Below are 21,443 nucleotides of genomic sequence, written 5' to 3'. Positions count from 1 at the left end.
TGACAACACTGGAATCAGAAGGGATCTATCATGTGCTATTATCTCCAGGGAGTGGGATATGATTCCAAATGCAGCTCCCTGACAATGCAGCAGTGGTGCTGATGGTGGGGTGTGCCTGTTTTCTCCTCTCCTCCCACCATAACCAGTTCCATGGCGTGACCCAGCTGTCACACCCCGTGTGAGCAATGCTGCTGCTCCTGCACTGCCTGCTTGTTATGGGACATCTGTGCTTGCAGGGACTGCCCAAACCCAGAGCTGCTGCTGGAGGGGGAGGGACAGGCTTCCAGCACTGCACCTGTGTCTGGAGCCACATTGCTGTGGGCTGGGACCCAGCTGGGAACTGAGTGGAGACCTCCAGGAAAGAGGAAATGCTGAAGGTGAATCAAGGGGTGGTACTTTTTCTGCTGAATCACAACTGGATTGATGCCCTATATGCTTCAGCAAAATCTTCACTGATGCTATCTAAATCCCTGCAAGTTTGGGACTGAAAACTTATAGTGCTATTTTTTTCATTCAAATGTGGCCACATATTCATGATAAATGAAACTGTCCTGTATTTGCCTCAATATATTTCATATTTCTCAGTTGATTTTAAAGTTCAAGCTTTTTTTTTTTATTTAATAAAATCAGTTCCATGACTATAGCTGTAAAATTATAAAAAGCCCTTCCAAATACAGGTAAAAATATCTTTTTATTGAAAAACATGCCCTCCTAGGGCTCTGCAGCCTTCTTTGAAATCTTAGTGGTAGTAATTTTTATTTCTCTATAAATTGTTTTTAACAGTCTGACTCTACAGATCACAGCTACCAGGTGTAATTCTCATTTTTTTAACTGCTAGGTGTACAAACTGTGTGAAATACACTGACATACATATATCTGCATAAAGGTACATGGTAGAATCCTGTTACTGTTATCATTACATGATTGGCTTCAATGGACCTGCTCTGTGTTCATGCCCAGATACAATTTTTACTGACTAATCCATTTTCTTTTGTCCTTCCTGTCTCTTCCAGAGGAAATTACTGTGCACATTGTATTACTTATTGAGCTATCTTGCATTTTGTGACTTTATTGATACATAGTTAAAAAATACTTTGAGAAACTCGACAGGAAGATGGACTTCAAGTACAAAAGTAAGACAACAATTAAAAGCAGAAGACATTCAAAGAAACATTTCCTGCAGTTACAGTCTGTGACTCTACATTGTCAGCAAGCATGGAATCAAGCTGTTATTGCAGGTAACTCCAGGAATTTCTTATTTTTATTCATTTCAACCCTAACTGAAATAATTGCATGAAGTAGGTACTGAGGGCTTTGCAAAATAAAACATGTATTCTGCATTTCAAACTCCTGGTGTGGGAATTCCTAATTTTAGATTTGTCTATGTGAGATCGGCAGGAGAGGCTCTGAGTTTTTGTAGTAATCTTGTATGAGCCATGTACCAAGAGCAGTAAGTGAGAGTAAACAATTAAAGGTCTGAGAAGTGATATGATGCTTGTAGCTGAACCAAGCTGGACATTCAGGTGGCTGTGTGTGTTATGTCACTTCAAAAGGGTAACTATAAACCACAGGAGCTCCAAATGCAGCAAAGATGTATTTGCCAGGGAAAGATGAGATATTATTCAAGAGAAGAACTGCACAATATTATGTGTTGGTTTGTATATTGCATTTCAGGGCACCTATGACAACCGAATTTGGGAGTTCAGTTTCTGATATGTCACCTAACAAGATGGTTTATGACCATTAGCAGTCTAAAATTTTCATTTTTAATGCCTAAAAAGGAGAGCTTAATAGTTCCATGATGCTGAGCTAAGTGTGTGTCTGTAGAATACAAGGATAAGAGCTGGCAGCAAAAAGAAACAGCTTTGAGGAAAAAGAGTTGTTTGAGCCTACAGTTCTTAGTAAGTCTGGTTCTGAAATATTTTACATGCACCTGTCCATTTGATAATTTCTTCTATATGGGTTTCATACCTTAGGGATGATGAAGGCAGAATAGATCTTAATCCCCCTGGAAAGTGTAGGCTATTAGAAGTTAATTATAAGACCTCAGTTTTGTAGCAATACAAATGGGACTTTATAACCTTAATGACCACAGGTGTGAGCTCTTGTTCCATTTGTACCTCTGCAATTATTCCTAAATCTTATGGGATTAATATTGCAGTTGATCATGTGCTATTGGAACTTTTTTCTTCCTCTTGACTGTATCAGCAGTTAGCCTGAAGATGGAGAGGAGATTTTGATGGGAAAATAATAATCTACTTTTTATCATGCCCACATTTAGGCAATTTGTTATGGGAAGACTAGGCTACCCACTCTTGCAGGAATTATTTTATGATCTGCTGTCCTGTTAGGGCAGACCTGCTTCCTACTCCATGTATTGCATGCTCTGTTGTCCATCTTGTGACCAAGGGTTTTTCATGGAAATGTCTGTTGATTTTGTGATATCCTGTTTCATTTTTCCCACAGCAAAATGGTCTTTGGGCCTCCTGGGGAAAAAAATATTTCAGTAACACTGGTGAGGGTGAACAAGGTAGTGTACAAAAAACAAAAAAGGTGCCTACACTTTAAATTTCTTGCAGTTTCTGTGTAATTATATTAGCTATGTCACAACAACTATTGCTCCAGATATTCATACTATAGTGTCATCTTGTAATTAACCTGCTGTGCCTTTGGATCATTGCAGTCACAAAGCACTGTGCCAGGTTTTGAACTGAAAGCTCAGCATCCTGCTCAGATTATGTTCTGCCACCATATTGTGTATTTGCTTGGCAAACAGGGACAAGCCAAAACCAGACAGGGAGCAAAACAGAGAGTGACTTTGTGGATTGTCACTCCTTGGTTTCAGCTTCCATAGGGGGTGAGAGAGAATGGCAGATGTGGAATAAGGAGCTGCAGCCATGAATACACGCAGAGCTGGTCCTGGGCAAGCAACAGCTGGGCACGAGAGCTGCTCAGAGCAGAGGAAACCTGTTGCTTGCTAGAAGCCTGTCACCTTTACTGCTGTTGGTGGGGAGTCCATCATGCCAAGGCTGAAAAGACAGTGCTCAGACATCCTGTCCCTGGGGAGGTATCAAGGAAGCAAACCCACAGTTCAGGGACCTCCTGTGGCAGTAGTTGTAGATGTATCTTCATGTTTTACAGCCCTTGTGGCTTGTCTTCCATGAGTTTACCCATCTGCTTCTTGGGAGCATTTACATTCTTCATGATCACTGATTCTTCTGGCATAATTTCACACACAAATATGGTCCCTGGTTTCCTTCAAATCCATTGCTCTCAAGGGTAGGAAATAATGAACAGCTACTCCTGGTTCACTTCTGCAAACCAGTCAGGATCTTCTATGCCTCTGTTGCCCATTCCCCAACATTATCTTTTGTCCAAGCTGAATGTTCTGAATCTGTTTATCCTGTCTTTTAATCCAAAACTAATTCTATAACTTTGAGCTTTTTTTGCATCCTTCTGTGTACGTCTCATATTGCTGCAACGGCTTCTCTTGAGCTTCCTTTTTGCTGTCTGGGGGGTACCAGTTCTTCACTCAATATTAGTGGTTGACTTCGTAATCTCTGTAGTGTATCACAGCTTTGGGGATGGAGAAAGAGTTATTCAAAATGTTGCTTTCATGCAAAGAGCCACACAGGGGCTGAAGAGCCAACACAAGGGCTGAAGAGACTGCACATGGTTGCATGGGGTACACAGTCAACTGGCAAGGCAGCAAACAAATTAGACTCCTTACTACACTTGGGCAGCTTCCTAACTGAGGGGAGGGGAAGAAGATTCAGAGAGTATCCAAAAAAAGGAGTTTACTAGCTATGCATGCAGGTTATTCTTTCTTAGAGGATATTAATTTGAGGATGTGCCAAAAAAGTAGAAGATGCTTCTGTTCAAACAAATATTGGTAAATTGGGTAAACATGTCCTGCTGCTATTTTCCAAGAATTGGGGGTGCTGCTAGTAAGGTAGATATAACTGAGAAAATTGTATTTTTATTATCTGTCTTTGTATTATCCATGAACAAGTCTTCCTCATCTGCACCAACAAAATTTCCATCAAAATTATCAGTATTTCCAAAGTTGATGCAGACCTTGTAGATTCTCCCAGAGGTGTGATTATTGTGCCTTACTCTCTCATGTTTTAGTGTATGGGAAGGGAGGTCCTTTCCCCTGGCGTGGTACAAGTTTAATCTCTGTGCCTGTTCTTAGGAAAGCAGTTTCCTGTTTGTGCCTTGCAGTGCCTTTTCCCAGAGGGAAATGAAGTCCAGAGGGCACAACTTCTAAATAACCAGGACAATCTCGCAGGTCTATGAACTCCTCCTCAGCTGAAACCACAAAGGTCACCGGCTCTCTGCAGACCAGAATTTAAATAGAGACATTCCTGCTCACCAGAATAACCAGGAACAAGTAAATGACAGCCCAGTGGGTAGACAACATACTTGCAAAGGAAGATGTTGATGATAAACCTATTCTGCACCTGCAAACCCACAAAAGCAGCATTACAACCAGGAGCTAAGACAGGTGTGATTCATATGGAAATGCAATTGTTTGTAGGCACAAGACACCTTCCCACAAAAACATGCAGCCAATCTTGAGGTGAGAGAAATACAAATACAAGTGGTTGTTCTAACTTATTTGCCTTGGGCTATATTACCTTCCTCTGGGCTCTATTACCTTCCTCTGGAGGAGAAGAGAATCGTAGCTAGGAAAAAAACCAAAAAACATGCTGAATACTAAATGCAGAACCTTCATTCATTCCTCTGGGTTGGGCAATTATTTCTACCTCTCTTCCTCAGACCCCTGTTGTGTTGACAGCTGAGTATCTTGTCCTGGAGACAGACATTTGGGGGCAGAAGCGGACAGAGGCATTGTACACAGAGAGGTTGAGGCAATTTACATTTTTCCAATGCAAATTACTTTCCTCTCTTCAACACTCTGGTCCTTTACATCTTATCGGGCACAGACACTGCATGGCCATAACTGTGTTTTCTCATGGCCTTAATTTAATTACATGGAGACAGGAGATAAATTATTTAAAAAACACTGTTTAAGGTATTTGTTCTGCCATTTCCTTCAAACAAAAGCATCTCCTTTGATTATAACTCCCTTGATTACTGAGGAATGCACTGCTCATGACAGACGTGGCCCAGGCTGTGGGTGAAGATGTGGGGCAGGGTTGTGGCGTTCCCTCAGCCCAGCTCCGGAAGAGCTGAGAGCATCTGAAATGCTGAAGTCCACACCTGCAATCTGGCTCGGGGCCAGGCGGCTCCAGCAGACCCGACTCACCTTGTTGGACCTTTGGCACCCAGGCTGGCGCTGTCACTCATGCACTGAGCTGCACCGGCTTTGTGCCCGTCAACCCGCGGCTGTCTGGGCTCTGGGTGCTTTTGGATCAGTCTGGTACCCGTTCCTGGAGCACGGATAACGACTGACAGCCCTGGGTCGCTCACGGATTGCTGCTTTGGGAAGAAAGCGAAGACAGTGTCCAGGTTTCACATATCACTCTCTGGTTAGAGTGCTCAGAGGTGGGTACAGGAGAATGGGACGGAGTGGCCCCCAGTGACTCCCTGGAGCCCTAGCCCCCATTTTCCAGTCCCGGGAGGTGGCTGAGTGACAGATGGACCCACCCGGATCTCCTCTCGCAGCCCCTCTCCCCACGCTGCGCCCCGACACCCAGTAATGAGCGGAGGCAATGCCGCCCCGCACCGGGACCTCCGCGTCCCGCGGCCACTTCGCCCAGTTCCATCCCAGGCGAGGAAACCGGGCCCTCGGGTGTCCCGGGCGGCATCGCGGGGGCGCGGGTTGGGCGGAGGGGGGAGCGCGGTCCCCGCTGCCCGTCCCGCCCCCGCCCGGCCCCTGCGGCCGCCCGCGGCCAAGTGCGCGGGGCGGAGCGGCCCCGGAGCCGCAGTCGGTGCCGCCGGCCCGCGGGGATGCTGCGCTACAGCTCCGGGCTCACGGTCACCGCCACCACCCCCAGGGGACAGCCCGGGGACGGCGGCCGCGCCCGGCGGAAGGTGCGCGGGGCAGGGGGGGGCGGCGGGGAGGGCCCGCGGGAGGTGTCGCGGGGGAGCGGCGGTTCGACACCCCCGGTTCGACACCCCCGGTTCGACACCCCCTCTTTGTACTCACCTGCGGAGCGCTTTTCCTTTCTTTCTTTCCTCCGTCCTTTTTTTTTTTTTCCCTTTTCTTTCTCCTCTCTTATTTTGCGCCGTGCGAGAGCATCTTTTTGTGCGCTCGATGTCGGTGCGGGGAAATGAGCTGCTGGGGTGTCCCGCCAGGCTTTTGTAGCGCTGGTCCCCGGCTGTTCGGGAAGGTGTGCTTGTGTTGGAGACTTTCTCCCTGCGTCTTTGAAATGCATCTGGATATCTGAAACTCAGAACTTGCCTGCCCAGGCTCTGCCTGTCGTGAGGAAGCTCGCCACAACGATTTAGATGGCAATAGTAATTTGTTTGGATAATCAGTTCCTCAGATACAGAAATATGATTTATTGCTGTATTTTTTAAATTTTCTTAGATGCGTTAAATTTAAGAACGATGTATTAATCTGTTGGGAAGTGCTTCTAAAAAGTTGTTAAAACTCATGCAGATATGACAGGAATGTTTCTACAGCCACCCAGCTTTAAATAGCCCTTTTCTTGCTGCTGTAACCACACTGCTATCATTGAGTGCTCACTCCACATGTGAAGAAATAAATCAAAATAAGTGATAATCTTGTCCTTACAAAGAAGTACATCCATGTGATCATGAAGCTTCTTGATTTATGCAGTGATTGTTTTGATGCTCCAAAAATATGAGTTCCTAATTGAAACAATGAAGAATGTTGTGTTACTCTGTTTTACATGATAGCAAGAAGGTCAGGCTCTTCCACAGCAAAAGATTGCTGGTCTTCATAAAAATTGAAGTTGCTCATGTATGTGGAAAAATTAAGATGACTTGAAAGTCATAGTTATGTTCCCTATATGTCTTCCGTATTCCCATTGAGTTTTCCTGTTTTAGTATTTCTTAAAGAAGTTAAAGTAAGGGAACTTGTGTTTAGGTGATAATTTTCGTGTTTTCATCCCCTTGATAGATTTACTGGGCATGATGTAAGATGAACTGTATTTAATACATTCTCTTAAGGAAACTAGTAAAAATTTAATTTGCAAATACAACCCACTGGGAAGCTGTTGTCCCTTTTTTTTAGTGAAATATGACTCCCTTACCATGAGTTGTCAGAAAAGGGGAGGAAAACAGTTAGAATAACTGCTGAATAAATGAAAGATGTGTGTCACATTCCTGTGTGTTTGTGGTCACAGGAAAAGTGCCCTTTAATTGTGTGTGGAATCTCATAGCAGAGCTTTCATAAATGGAGCAGGCTAATCAACAGATAAATGAGCAAAGAAAGTACTTTCTTCTTTGGTTTTTAGGACTGACTGAGATTAAACATCCACTGTTTTTCTGCCCTCACCTTCAAAAGTCTAAAGCTGACACTGGGCTTTAGGCAAAGGGAGTGATTTTTGTGCATTGAGCTGGTAGGGCAGTGGATATTTACTTGACAAACGTGTTTTCCCTATGCAGTTTTATTATCAGACAATATCAACAATATTAAATTCTGGTGATGTTTAAATCCAAAGTTGATTTGAAGCTGGATCAATATTGAACCACATTTTTCCTGTGGGGCTCCTGTAAAAATCTTAGAATAGGACTGGTTGGTAGTACAGCAGCCTGTATTTTTCTATTGCTGTACTAGTAATTTTGGTTATTCTGTAACAACATTGCTCATTATTTTAATGCTAACTCTGTAATTATTTCAGTCCATAGTTAACTATGATTAATGCCTTTCTGGGTGCTTTGTTTTTTAGAAAGGGGGAAGAAGAGGCTGAAGAACATTATTCAAACAGAATCTGTCATCTTTATTTGTTTTAAGTTGCACCCTAGTGATTTGAGTAGGATGGTAAACATAAATGTGGATTGTGGATCTGGGCCATGAATTCCCAACATTTTAAACTAACCTAGATTGAGTTTTTTTCTTAACTGCCATACTGCAGTAGCTCTCATCTATGCTGTCCCAGTAGCCTCTTAGAAATCTGGTAAAAAAGCATGTCTTGACCTGTTAATTTTCACTGCACTCAGCAAACTTTTGCTGTCTGGTGCTGTGCTGGGCTGAACCCGTCAGTCTTTGTTTTCCCGTCTGTGTATTTGTTTCACAAGTGATGCCAGATGAGCTTTGGAAATGCCACTCATGGGTCGTTGGTGTCAAAAAGCCAAGAGCGAACATAAAATGTTGGTACCATTAAGCTTACTTATATTGGTGACTTGCCCAAGCTACAGATGCTGCAAATTAAACAAAAATCTGAAAGATTATTAGAAATATACCTGGTTCTTCTTCTACCTGGTATTTCTTTTTAAAAGTTGTGCTCACAAAGTGACAATGTCAGTGACGTAAAGGGAGGTGGAAGCCATGGCTGTTCCTATTTTTTCTCACCTGTTCTTACTGTCAGTAAGCAGTTGAAGGAAATTGAATCACAACTTTTTCCCTGTTGGAGGAGTTCTCATTCTCCTCCCCATTCCTGCATTACCCGATTTGTTTCTGGAAACTACTTCTTCATCCTCATGCACATTATCCTGCCATTGTTTGGCACTGAGTCGAGGCACTTCTTGTCACAGTCTCATTTCCATTTGAAGGCATCACTACAGCAGTGTTTGCTGCTGGAGGAGGGCTCGTTGTGATTTCCATGTGAGCCTGCTCATTCATTTGCTCCAGTGAACTTGCTGACAAATGGTACAGTGTGTTGATCCTTCAGAAAGCACTGCACAGCAAGAACAGAACATGTACAGTATTTGTGACTGCTTCTGGGGGTTAGAGGAAAAAGGTTTTGTTTTTCCCTTCCAACATCCACAGTGTTTCTGCATTTTAGCAACTTGGTCTGTGGTTCTGTCCTTGGGTAGAATGCATCATCTGGGGCCTGCCAGGAGCAGAAGTGGGTGGCTGCTTTATATGTTTGCTGCTGTTTCCCCAGGGATGCTGAGGAAGTCCTATTGTTATAAACAATAGTGAGAGTACAGCCTGTGTAGGTTTGTCCCAGCAAGGAACTGGGTGGTACTTTGCCACTGCTGTACAAGCCTTACTGGGCATCACTTCAAGGCTGAAATCCTTAGCTGATTGCCAACTGGGGGTAGTGGATAAGGCAATGTGAAAAGGCCAAGAAAAAACAATTTAAATGATATCAACCCTTTGATTGTACAGTGGTTTTAGTCTCAACAATTGTAAATTTGTATTTTCAGCCTCTTTGTTATGATTTGACTGCCATTCTGTGATTTCCTTCATAGTAGCTCTGTGATGTGACAGTCAGTCATGACTGGTAGACAGGTACAGGGGTAATTACTTATTTACAATCACTGCACTCTGAGTCTCTGTTGCCTATAATTAGCCCTGTGCTGATTAGCAGGCAAGCTATTTGCCAGCTTCAGAGAATCATACACAACTCAATTTCTCCTAACTTTGAATTGCCAGTCATTATCTATTTCTACTTATCTGAGGGTTTTTTAATGTTTTATCCTAGCAATCCATTCATTTCTGTTTGTGCAGTTGTCCTTCATTTGAAGTCACTGTGAGGAAAAGTTGGCCTCTTCCATCACTTCCTGCACAGCACAGATTCAGTTCTATTTCCTATTTGTGACTCTGGTCTTTGTTTGCTGACATGGAGGAATGCCAGTCTCTGCTTCCCTTCATGTTGTAAACAGGGATGTTTTAAGAGGAAAGAGCCTTACTAAGCTAATGGGAAGAAAGGGCAAGGGGAAATGGAAATTAAATAGGTGAGAAAAGGTGATACCGATTACATTATGAATCAAAGAGTTTTAAAGATGAGGAGTTTACTATCAATATATCTTGATAACTGACTTGTAAGTGGGAAGCACCATCAGCTCCTGTAGTATATGGGGAGAGTCTGGTGTTCTTGGAACAAACACAGCAGCCAAGCTGTGTCAAAAGCCAGTGTGCCAAGACTGATAATTTTTAAATGCATTTCATTGTTTCAGAATTCTTTATCAAATATGAATGCATAACCTGCTCTTATGCTAAGTTTTGGGGGGGGGTGTATATGACTTTGTGGCTTCTTGTTCTGGATTTGCTAGCACATGCATGACTGATGAATTAACAATGCACAAAAAGTTGCCTTCACAGATGTGTCTGAAGAGTAGGTTATATTTCACCTTGATCTTCTTAGAGACTTTTTATTCCTTCTTCACACATCTCACATATTTTATAAGAACTTTATGTGCATGTCAGGACATTGTTCCTTAATGGCAGAACAGGCCTTGCAGACCTGGGAGACCAAACTGAGAGGGAGACAGAATGCAATACATAATATCTTTTAAATACAGTTGACAACATACCAGTAGTCAAAATGCTGTTGATTTGTCCTCTCAACAGATTTAAAGAAAGGAGTTAAAACCAGTGAAGTTGCTGCAGATATTTGCAGATAGTTCTTCCGATTGCTTTTATTTGGGAAGAAGAAAAAGTTAAAGTCTGTTTGAAAAGTTGAAAAAGGTCTGAACATTATTGCCATTTTCAAGGCCAAAGGAAGTGCTGTAATGACCTGTGAGCTGTGAGTTTGGATAAGAGCAGTGGGAGGGGTATTTTAGAGAGAAAGACACAAATTCAGCATGACTGAAGGTGGGTAGTCAGGAAAAACTGGAGAGATCTAGATCCCATGGGATGCTGGGCTGCAGAAGAGCAGTGGTGATGGCCCATGGTGATCATGAAAGGGACACTTCAGGGCTTTACAGGAAGAGCTTTAAGGGCTCTCTTTGTTGTCAAAAGACAGCTGGGATTTCACAGGAAGGTATTGTGCAGCTTCGAATCTGGACTGCCAAATTTCTTATTTCAGCATTTGCTGTGCTCTCTTTAGGACTTACAGTTGTTTCCCACAAAAATGTCTCTTGAACAGGACTGAGACTGAAAATTTTAACAAAATTTCTTGTATGAAATGCACTGATTTGAAAATATCATTACACCAAAGAAGTCTCAGCCCAAAGCAAGGCAAACTGCAATTGGGGACAGAAAGATATTGTCCCTAATGGCTTTTCTAAAATCAATTGGCAAACACTGCCTAAATTTTTTCTGAAGTGTTTTGAAGCTTAGTTTTTATAAATAATTTGTATGTAAGAGATTTCAATAATATTCCTATTCACATTCAGTAGAGTTACAGCACTGAGGTATCCCTTGGCTCAAATATTTGGCCATATACTGAACAGAAAAGAAGCATTCACTCTAAAATACACTCTGTTTCTAAATAATCTCTTTTGAAGATTAAAAGTATGGCCAATCAGCAAACAAAACTCAGAAAGTAGAAAATGACGTTCATTGTTCTGTTCTCTCAGTTCTCATAATGTCATTTATGAGTACATAAGAACAAGTTGTTGATTGAAATGGATTTTTGCTATTCAGGTATGTAATTGTGGGGATGCCCTTGAATTATTTTTTGCCATCTAAAAACCCCTCTAACCTTTAAAAAATAATCTTTCATCCACTATGTGGTAGAAGGTAGAAAATAGTGAATTCAAACCTGAATGTTAGTACAGTTCATTCTGTAAAGTGAATTATTAAAATAATTCTTTGTAATGCCTAAATGTTGTTTTTCTTCCAGATGAACGTCTGTAGGTTACGTTTGACGGTGCCACCTGATGAAGTGTCACAGCCTGAACAGGGAGTGAAGGAAACTGAAAGAAAGAAAAGCGTAAGTTTGAAGAATCAAAGCTAAATTCTGTGTAAGCTGGGAGTAAATATTGCCCTCCATAGCTGCTGATATTAGTTGCAGTGAGCTTTGAGCCTGAGCCTTGGAGTTAGGGATAATAAAACTGCAAAAAGGACAGTGGTGGAGGCACAACAGAGGGTTTGGAGGTGATTTGTGACTGATGTACCTTTAAAGCTTGATTGTTTGATATTTATATATCAAAGAGCAGGAAACTCATCAGGAGCTGGGTCTTGCATCAAACAGGATCTTGCTCCTGAGCTGAAGGGGATTTCATATTTATGTAGGTTTAGCAGTGTGCAAGGTTTGGGCATTGGTGTGGATGGGAGCTGCTGTGCCAGGGACCTGGATGTTTTGCTGTGTCAGCTAATTTTGGTAAAGTGATATACAAATAAGAAATACAAAACGAAGAATTTAAGGTTGTTCTGAAGTGAAAGTGATTTGAAGGTCATGTGCTTAGAAGGGTTCAGAATGGCAATTTTTTTTGTAGAAACGTGTATGTGCACACAAAAAAATCTTAAATTTGCTTTGGTGCAGAACTTGTTCTTTAAGAGCTATTTCAGAGTGAGAGATGATGTTGAGTTTGTCTTAAGAACAGAGTCTAAAAAGGGAAGCTGGACAGGCTCTACAACTTCACCACATTTATACTTTGATAAATCAAAATCAAACAAGAAGTTCGTGAAGTTTGCCAGACCCAATGTCTGAATAGTAAAATGACAATAGGAAGCAAAATAACAGTAGGATTTACTTGAAATAATTTCTTAGTGATACTTAGAAGCAAAAATAACTATAAAATTACTCAGAAAGACAAATATTCCAAAGCAAAAAAAAAAAAAAAAAGCAAAGTAAAATGGTCAAGATAAGGATTCCTTATCAGATGTTTCTTGTGCTCGAATATTGTTCACACTCAGGTTTTCATTCAGTGCTCTGGCAGAGTAATTGATCCTTCAAGTTCTAGAAATGCTACTTACAGAATAGATTAAATAGGCCTTAATGCAAACTAACTTTGGGCCAGCATTAAATAGTAATAATTCATTTTGTACAGATGGGTTTAGTTGTGGCACTGAAGCAGCTTCTCTGTCAGTCTTTTGCCAGCTCGTATCTGATTGCAGCAACCCTCAGACTGGCCTAAGCTTGGGGCTCATTGCCCTGAGAGGAGTCTGAGTTTGTTTTTGAGGAGGGTAGATGTTGACTCATGGCTTACTCATTTTATGGGGCTGAGTAGTGTAATAATAAGAAAGAAGTCTGAATGACTAGGGCTTGGACAATTTGGAGTGACTTTCTTACGTGACCAATTTTTTTTCTCTGTGGGAGCTTATATTTAATGAGAGCTGTTATTTCCCACATAACACAAGTAAAGGCGAGTGGGCTTTATATCGGAGAATGTTAAGGCAAGGATATGAAAGATAATAAATACATTATTTGGCTCAGGATACTGCTCAGTGATTTTTAAGAGATGGAAGCTTTTTAGCTGAGACCAAAAAAACAGTGTGTGTTTTAAATGCTGTATGTTCTGAGCAGTTTTCTGAAGTTCAGTGCTTTTAGACAATTTAAAGATTTTTAGAAAGTCTTCAAAGCTAGATGGGATCTAATCAGTCAGACTCATAGCAATTAAAAACCACAGAGGAATTGTGCCATCTATTTATGTTTTATAGTTTCTGTGTAATTAACAAAATTACCCCACAGATTGCAGTGTATGGAAGCAGCTCCAGAAAAATCACTGATTGTGAACTGGTCTTTCCTTACGTCTCCAAAGCCAGGCAGTAACATATTACGTGTAGATTTTTATTGCCTATGTAATCTATTGCATTATCTATTTGAATTAGTTATACAATAACTCACAGTGCACACATGCCTCATGACCTAGTCATGCTGTGATGCTTTTACTCCAATTTAATTAAAAAAAATCTCCTAAAAGCGGTGATCAGGTATCTCTGCTGATCACCAGTGTTCAGCTGACTTTGTGTTAATGAAATCACTTAAAGCACTTGGAGAAGAACAAGTTTAACAAATTTAGGTAATCCACACACTGTCCTTTGAGAATTGTGCTCCCTTTTTGGAAATAAGGATAACAGAAATTAGGGAACTGCTCCGTTTTCTGCTTTGCACTTGACAACTTAAGGTAAAAAATCCAGCTTCAGTAAGAATGAAGTTTTAACATCAGATTCCTTGTTGGAATCTGGAGTTCTGTGCTGTCTTCATATGCTGTGTGACTTACAGAAATGAACTGCAGGGGTGATCTGTGGGATTGTACAGTGTTTGCTGGAGTGCTCAAACGAGTCCTGCAGTCAGAGCAGGGCAGGACTCTTGTGTTGTTTGGGCAGGACAAGTGCTGAGGAGAGACTATTCCCTGTCTCTGTCTCTGCTGGTGAGGGAGGAGAGCAAAGGCCTCTTAGTGTCCGAGGGAATGCCAGGAAACTATAAATACACCGTGTGTGACATTTGGTTGTAATCTCCTCTTTCAGATCTTTCATTAGAAGGAGGTGATTTTGAGCTGCCCTGCTGTGACACAGTGGTGGCTCACTGACTGTTTGATACTTTGCTCCATCTTTCTTGGGCTCAGGACCACTAAGAGATGTTTCAGCTGCAGAACCAGCTCATGAACTGCACGGCAGCTCTTGCTAGTGCTGATCCTTCCCATGAGTTGTTTTGCAGATCAGAAGTGATCCTGTATCAGTTGGTAGCTGCTGGCTTGGCCTTTTTCACTGTAGTCCAAGCTTCCTGGAAAATGTATGCTGTACTTCATTCAATCTGTATCAGTGCAGAAAGTTTCTAGGTTGACTTTTTTATTGCTATACATCCATGAAATAAAAATGATCTGGTGCAAGAGATTGAAGTGATGGATCTGGGTAGATTTTTGCAACAAAATTGCTGTAGGCATTACTGTACTAGGGTGGCCTCTCCCTGTCTTCTGTGAAAGGCTGGCAGATGGTGCAGTTAGAGACTGATCTCAGAAGCTGAAGGGAGAGTGAGCTTGTGCTCCAATGTGTCAGGTTGAATTTTTGTATTTATATTTAGGCTATGACACTTTGAAAGAAGAGTATGAGAACTTCACTGACAGGTAGAGGCTGGTTGGTTGGTTACAGGCTAAAAGCCTAGTGCTGGATATCTCTGAATTGTCAGCACTTTAGGTAGAGAGGCTATTCTATAGAGACTATTCTGATTTTGTTCCATTACTTTTGTTCATGATACACAATGGATGACAGTAGTGTGAGGCTGTTTACTTCACCATGAAGTACAAAGGCATATTGTGTTTGGCAGATTGTATGCAAAATCTGCATGTCCTGAAGCCTCTTGTCTTGCATAATAAAGGGCTACCAGACAATTGTATTGTCCCTTTTTGGGATTGGGCTTATTTTTATCCATCAGTCTCTTTCTTCACTGTCATGGCTAAATTTGGAAGTGTCATTGGAAGCTGCAGCGAAGCTTTTGAGGGCAGAATATGGAGATACATGTAGACAGACTTGTTTTTTCATTTTGACACATGGACAAGAGAATGAAAATGAGATGATACACCAGAAATTTGTGTCACTTTACTGTCTTTGTGGCTTTTACCTGAGTTTGAGCAGCGTTTAGTCTTAAACTCTGCTTGGTACTTTGGCTGTATACATCCTCAAATGCATGAATTTTCCCCAGCACAAAAAGTAGGCTGTGAAGAAGCCAGAAGAGGGATTTACTCCTGTATGTCATGGTGAGAATCAAGCAGAAACTCGTGTCAGGCCTGGATTGAGAACATGAGTGCAGTGAGCAGGGGCTGTTGTGCACATGGAATCTGGGACAGTGCCTGTTTGCTGCTGCCAGCCCACTCCTGTCTGCAGAGCAGAACTTGTGCCCTAGCAAATGTGGCTCATGGGCTGCAGGTGGCTGATGTTACTGTTCCTCAGTCTCTCCAGCACTGACTGCTTGATTTTTGATGTGTACTAATAAAACCAGCCCTACATGAAAACCACAGAAGGAATTCCCTTGACTTCTGAGGTTACTGCTGCATTTGTTGTATCTTATTTTCCTAATGCATAAACGTTGGTGTTCTGTGTACAGATTTCATGGATGAGATATGACTTTTTATAATGCCTCTCACTTCTATATTTTGAGATGGATACTTAAATTCTACACCCAAGGAGCTTAAAAGTTGGAATGTGTTAAGTGATGGTTCTTGTTTAGCATCATGAATTTAAGAACACTCATGTCTTACGTCATGGCATATTTTCCCCATTTTAATACTATTTTTATATAAAACATCCATAAATGTAACAAGATTTTCATGGGCTGTGGAGGAATCTGAAAAAACATAACAGAGGTACCTTTTATCAGAGCACAGTAACTGTTCTTGGTGACCTCAATGGTATATATGTGTCATTTTACTGAACAGAAAATACGTAACCTAAGTAACAACCTGAATATTCTTGTTCCTTGTATAACTAGTGAACAAGTAAAAGATAACTGGATATTTCAGAAACGTCTAGAATGTGGCTGTTAAGGAAAAGATAAAGCTTCATTAACTGATACAGCTCTTGTTCAAAGTTTTTAGATGTGTAGGTAAACAGAAGATCATAAGTTAGGAAAATTTGAAGGTCATATGAATGCTAAACCCAGAATTGTGTTAAGTGTTACATTGGATGTTCTTTTTTCCTCAAAGTGTCTTCTGTGCTTTTGCTTTCAATTTTGGGGCATGGAGAAGTGTGGGGCTGTCTGACTTTGATTAAAAAAACTGATGGAGATAGATTAGGAAGCACATCATTCCTCAGTGTTATTTGTGATGCCAATAAAACCATGGGCCATAAAAAAGCAGCTAACAACTCATATTTAGGGTTTGGTTTTACAATGTCTTTGCTTCACCTATTTCATGCTAACGTGTGCTACGTCCTTGGACAGACACATAAACAGGATGCATGGCAATTATCAAGGCTTTTGCAACCTTGGGGTGTAGGCTTCTGTATGAAATACTTATTAGTTAAGTAAACACAGTCTACATTTCTTGAGCACATTCTTGTGACCATACCAACATGTCTGTTGCTGCAACATAGACAAAGCCTGTTCCTGGAAGCTGATACAGGATGCATGTGCATCTTGCTGTTACCTTGGGCTGTCACAGAACTGACTGCAGGCACAAGGAAATATTCATGAATTGTTTAAGCTTAGTCTGCCTTTTCAGATCAGCAGCTCACATCAGAAGGGATTTGACTGATATTTTGGCCTTAAACAGGGATGGTTGACGAATCTAGTGAAACCTTCAAGCACTTTTCTGCTTAGCTTTACAGTATTTACTTGCATTATTTACTTATGCTGTTATCTTCACTGAGATGCCTCACTGTAGTGGAGGCCATTGAGGACCCACTTGGAAAAATACGTGGGTATGTGTGGGACATAGAGGAAGACAATGAAAAGTGACTGCAAAAAACTGTTCTGTATTCCTTGGGGATGTGGAAAATCCAGGATTTATGAAAGAGGAAACATGGGAGAGAGAGAATGTGACAGAGGAAAAGCAGAGGACGAGGCAGAAAAGGAAAAAACAGTGGAGAGAAATGGACAAAGGTGGGTGGAAGTGGCTTAAGAGAGGAGGCAAACTGGCAGAAAGTGTACTCGATGCATCCTTAGTGACATAGAGCTGTGGAGAAATTTGAGAACTGAGCTATTCAGCAAGGCCTCCTTTAGAGGCAAAGGTGTATTAAGAAAGTCAACAAGCCAAGGAATCCATCCAGCTCTGAACCCTGCATCGAGCAGAACTTTCTGACTGTAACCAGTCCTCTAAGAGGAGGCTGCATCAGGTCAGCCCTTCTTTGTCTCTTTATACAGAACCCTGAAACAAGTGGTCACTGAGCGGAAATTAGGAGTTACCAAAGAGAGAAAAGGGGGAGTAGAAGATAAACAAAGCTGGAATAGAACAGCAATGAAAATGGCTGAAGAAATATCAGAGAAGTTATTTGTGTAGTTGTTGGTTCACACGGCTTTAAATCAAGCAAGAACTGTACTGAAATTTTAACAAGTGCTTGTCTGAGGATTGTGATACGAAGGAGGAATAAGGAGAAGGTAAAAACAATATCCTGTGTTTTAAGTAGCACATAAGAGAACTGTAACAGTCAACAGATGATGGAGATTCTTCTAATCTTCTGAAAGAGAAGTAACAAAGGCATCTTGGGAGGCTTGTGCAAATACAGATAATGGGCAAGTTTAGCATTGTTACAAGAGATGTAAGCAGTTTGCCTTTGTGCATACTTAATCCTGCTGCCCAATATGATGTAAATTTAAGTCTGTTCATCTGTGAAATACATATGTAAGTGCCATGGGTGATTTTCCACCTGTAATGAGTTGGTCTGAACTTGTAGGTCTTTCTTTGGGGGGAGTGGGGTGGAAATCCTTCACAACATTCCTTAGGAATGTGTCCATAATATTCTAAAAATAAGGAACTTGGTAATAGTTTTTCATACAGAATTCTGCAAACAGCACTTCAGACAATTCTGCTAATGTTTCAGAGGCACAAAGGGTCTTGGTGTTGCTGGTATTCAGCTGTTCACCTCATTAAAAATGAATGATCATGGGTAAAGGGTATGGATTTATGAATTCAGTGTCTGGTGCCTTGGTAACCTCTAAACAATCAGAGTGATTATTCATTCTGTTATCAGGAAGATGGAAACTTGTGTGTAATCCCATCATCCAGATGCAGGGGAGGAGCTGCAATGAAGATATGAAAGAAACTGTACAACCCTGGAAGCAAACAAACACAAAAAAGTTTTGAGTCATGTCCCGTCTAGTTCCTGCATTTCCCTGTTCTCAAAATATCAGATGTGGAGGTTTTGTTTGTGCACATCCAGAGAACAAAACAAAAAACCCCCAATAATACATAGTTATGAAATGGCTGATTATGAGGCTGTGGAGCTTTGCATGTACATGCAAAGTTATATCAGGTATAGGTAGGGCTGGTTGCCCAATGTTTTATCATTAAGTGGTTTTAAGGCTTTCTTTTTAATTGATGGCTTACAGTTTTGTTGTTCTTTGCCTGAAATGTTCTTTATTAGGTGTCTGCTCTGTGGTTGTTCCCCTCCCAGCCCTGCACCAACCCCCCCAAGCTTCAGCAACATGATTAAGCTATTAAATATGTTATAAAGGAACATGAGTAGGATTTACAGTTTTGAAAATCTGTCAGTGCCATGCAGGGGGGACCCAATGTAAAACAAATGTCTGTCTTTACCCATTTTTCTTAATGCAAGTAAATTTTCATGTTCATTTTCCCCTTACTCAAAGAAGTATTTGTTCTTATGTTGCCACCCCAGCTGTGTTTGGCTGCTAAGACTGAAACTGCTGCTGCTTTAGACTGCAGTTGCTGTCCTCTTATCTGCCAGGGTAAGGGCTGGAGATGTTCTAGGATGCAGCTGCAGGTGGATATAAGACACTGATCTTTCAGCCTCTGTTTGGTGTCAAAGAGAGTATTTAGACACTGCTTAGACTCCTAATTTACTAAAGGTTGTCCTGTTGTCTTTATTGAACAATAAACCCCAAACCTATTCTAAAGTCAATGTAATAAATATTCTCAAATTTACCTGTATCCTGGTATATCCAGCACACGAAAGTTCAGTAAAATCACCTATAGCTGATTTTTCCTCAGAACTGGCCTTTCCAAAACAACGTGCAAAGCTAAGCAGTAACAGCCATGTTTCCAAACTTTCTTTCTAACTTTCCATTCAGAAAAAAAACCACTAATTTAGGTTTGTAGTTTGCAAATACTTCAAGTTAATGAAGAATATTTTTCTCCTCTTTTAAAAAAAGTCGTGATGTGGAAGTCTCTTTGTCTGAGCTAATGGTTTAAATTCTTTGTAATCAAGAAGAGAAGTGAGTAGCTCTGGAGACTGACTCATTTCAGGTGCTTGCTGCAGAAGGATGCTCCTCTGGGTTGGTTGGAAGGAAGGCTGGGTGAGTTGTCAGGTCAGGTGGTTACATCTGACCTTGCAGATGTTTATTTACATGCTGAGGGAAATGATTCCTGCTGTTTGCATGAGTATTTTTCTTACTGAGTGTATTGATGAGATGAATAAGAGAAGTCTGTTGGGAGGAGTGCCTTGAAGCAAGACCTACAACTTAGCACAAGCACGTTTTACAAATTTCTGCAGATCATTAAAATAACAAATGTAGTCACTTTTAAACAGCCTTTCTATTGACACAGCAAGACCTGATTTAGAAGATTTATCCTTCTACAATAGTTAACAATGCTGGAACACTCACATGAATGCTGTTTCATAGCTTTGCCTTAGCTCTTACAATGTCAGTTCTACAACTTCTGTAAGAGAAATGGAGCCATGAAATGAGCTTTTGATTGCCTTGGAGGCCCTTACTTAGCTTCAAGTGCAAACTGAAGTTCTACTTTGTTTATCTTCAAGATAAACAGATATTTTCTGAACTCTCTTTTAAGGAACCTTGCCTAAAATGTTTTAATTTCCGTTTCTTAGAACTTTCAATAATTTTTAAGTAAATTTGTGAATTTTTATGTTTCCTGCATCAGGGAGTTTGGCCAGTGAGGGACAATTCTGTTGGTACAAGAGTTTAGAAGGAACTAGAGACCTGACAGTGCTTTGCAAGAATGCAGAAAAGTGGCATGTGTTGGTGAAAGCAAATAAGGCAGGATAACTTTTTGTCACATGACTCTGCCTCTCCAATCTGTTTCCTCCAGCTGTGCCTATGTCATTTCCATCAAAGGCAGTGGAAAAAAGACATCTCTATATTCTCTATCAATTATAAATTGGTCATCATCATAGTTGGCTGTCTCTCCTGGCCCTATGTTGCTGTTTTGTTTTTTTTTATTCTAGTCTGATTTTAAAATGATTATTTTTTCCCCCCACTTTAAGGAGCTGTACCATGTACCCAATGGGATGTGTCCAGGGAAGCTCTCTCATGGGATGGTCTATGGCGTCGTGCATCGAACTGACAACAACCACAAGAGAGAAATGGTGGTTTATGGCTGGTCAGCTGATCAGCTGAAAGAAGAGATGAATTACATCAAGGAAGTGAGTTACAGTTTCAGCTTCAAAATTTGTCAAATATCCTTTCCATATATTCCTGTAGACCTGTGAGTGTGTAATGGGATGACTGCTGTCCAGCCCAACACCTGAGTTTGAATTGGGGACCTCCTCAGAAGCTAAAGGCTCACCTTGTTGGCATTTGAATTGAGAAAAAACATGCTATATATACCTGGGAACTGTGCAGTCCAGACTCAAGGCCTCTCTGCCAAGTGGTACATGAAAATTCTTGCTGACAGGATAAACTGTGTAAGCAGACACCTGGAAGGACAAACTCTCTCCCCTCTCTTCCTTTGCTTCCCCATCCCCAAGCCCCCCAGGTTTGAAAGGGCTTCTAAATGAGGTGATGTAGGAAAATCACTGGGGTATATTTTGGGGCAGCCTTAAAATAGTCAGCCCAATAATGATGTCTTTGTACTACTTTCTCTGGGCATGCTCATTTATCATAATTGGCAGAAGCTCTCCTGAAAGACAAAAAATGTGTTTCTGATGCTGCTTGAAATTTTTCTGTGCCTGAAGCTCAGCCCATCAGTCCTTGGCTCTCAGGCTTTGGAATTAACACCCTGATTACCCCAGGGCAAATAATTTGACCTTCTTTTTCCATCCACCCTCACCACCCATGGAGCCATTGGTCAGTGGTTATCAGGTTACACTGGATTCAAGTGCAAACGGAGTTGATATAAAGGGAGGAACACTGAGCCAAACCAGCAGTGTAAGAGAC

General features: G+C 41.3%; 1 protein-coding gene across 7 annotated transcripts in view; it reads left to right on the top strand.

Annotated features, from left to right (window-relative positions):
- The first annotated feature begins 865 nt into the window (after nt 1-865).
- The window catches only part of LOC113969950 (myocardial zonula adherens protein-like), a 59,980-nt gene continuing 39,402 nt past the window's right edge, over nt 866-21,443 (top strand). The window contains exons 1-3 of one of the 7 annotated variants that reach the window (XM_027688329.1): nt 866-1,238; nt 11,613-11,702; nt 20,552-20,710. In XM_027688329.1, coding sequence (XP_027544130.1) covers nt 11,613-11,702; nt 20,552-20,710 — 249 coding nt within the window. In that variant the 5' untranslated portion in view covers nt 866-1,238. Of the gene's footprint in view, nt 1,239-4,366; nt 4,583-5,886; nt 6,001-9,753; nt 9,781-10,618; nt 10,640-11,490; nt 11,510-11,612; nt 11,703-20,551; nt 20,711-21,443 lie in introns of those variants that run through there. The other 6 variants (XM_027688330.1, XM_027688335.1, XM_027688336.1 and 3 more) reach the window with 6 other exon arrangements.

The sequence above is a fragment of the Neopelma chrysocephalum genome, unplaced genomic scaffold (genome assembly GCF_003984885.1).
Source record: "Neopelma chrysocephalum unplaced genomic scaffold, ASM398488v2 Primary Assembly neopelma1_75, whole genome shotgun sequence".
NCBI lineage: Eukaryota > Metazoa > Chordata > Aves > Passeriformes > Pipridae > Neopelma > Neopelma chrysocephalum.
Note: the sequence above shows the minus strand (reverse complement) of the source record. Positions and strands in the feature narration are given on the sequence as shown.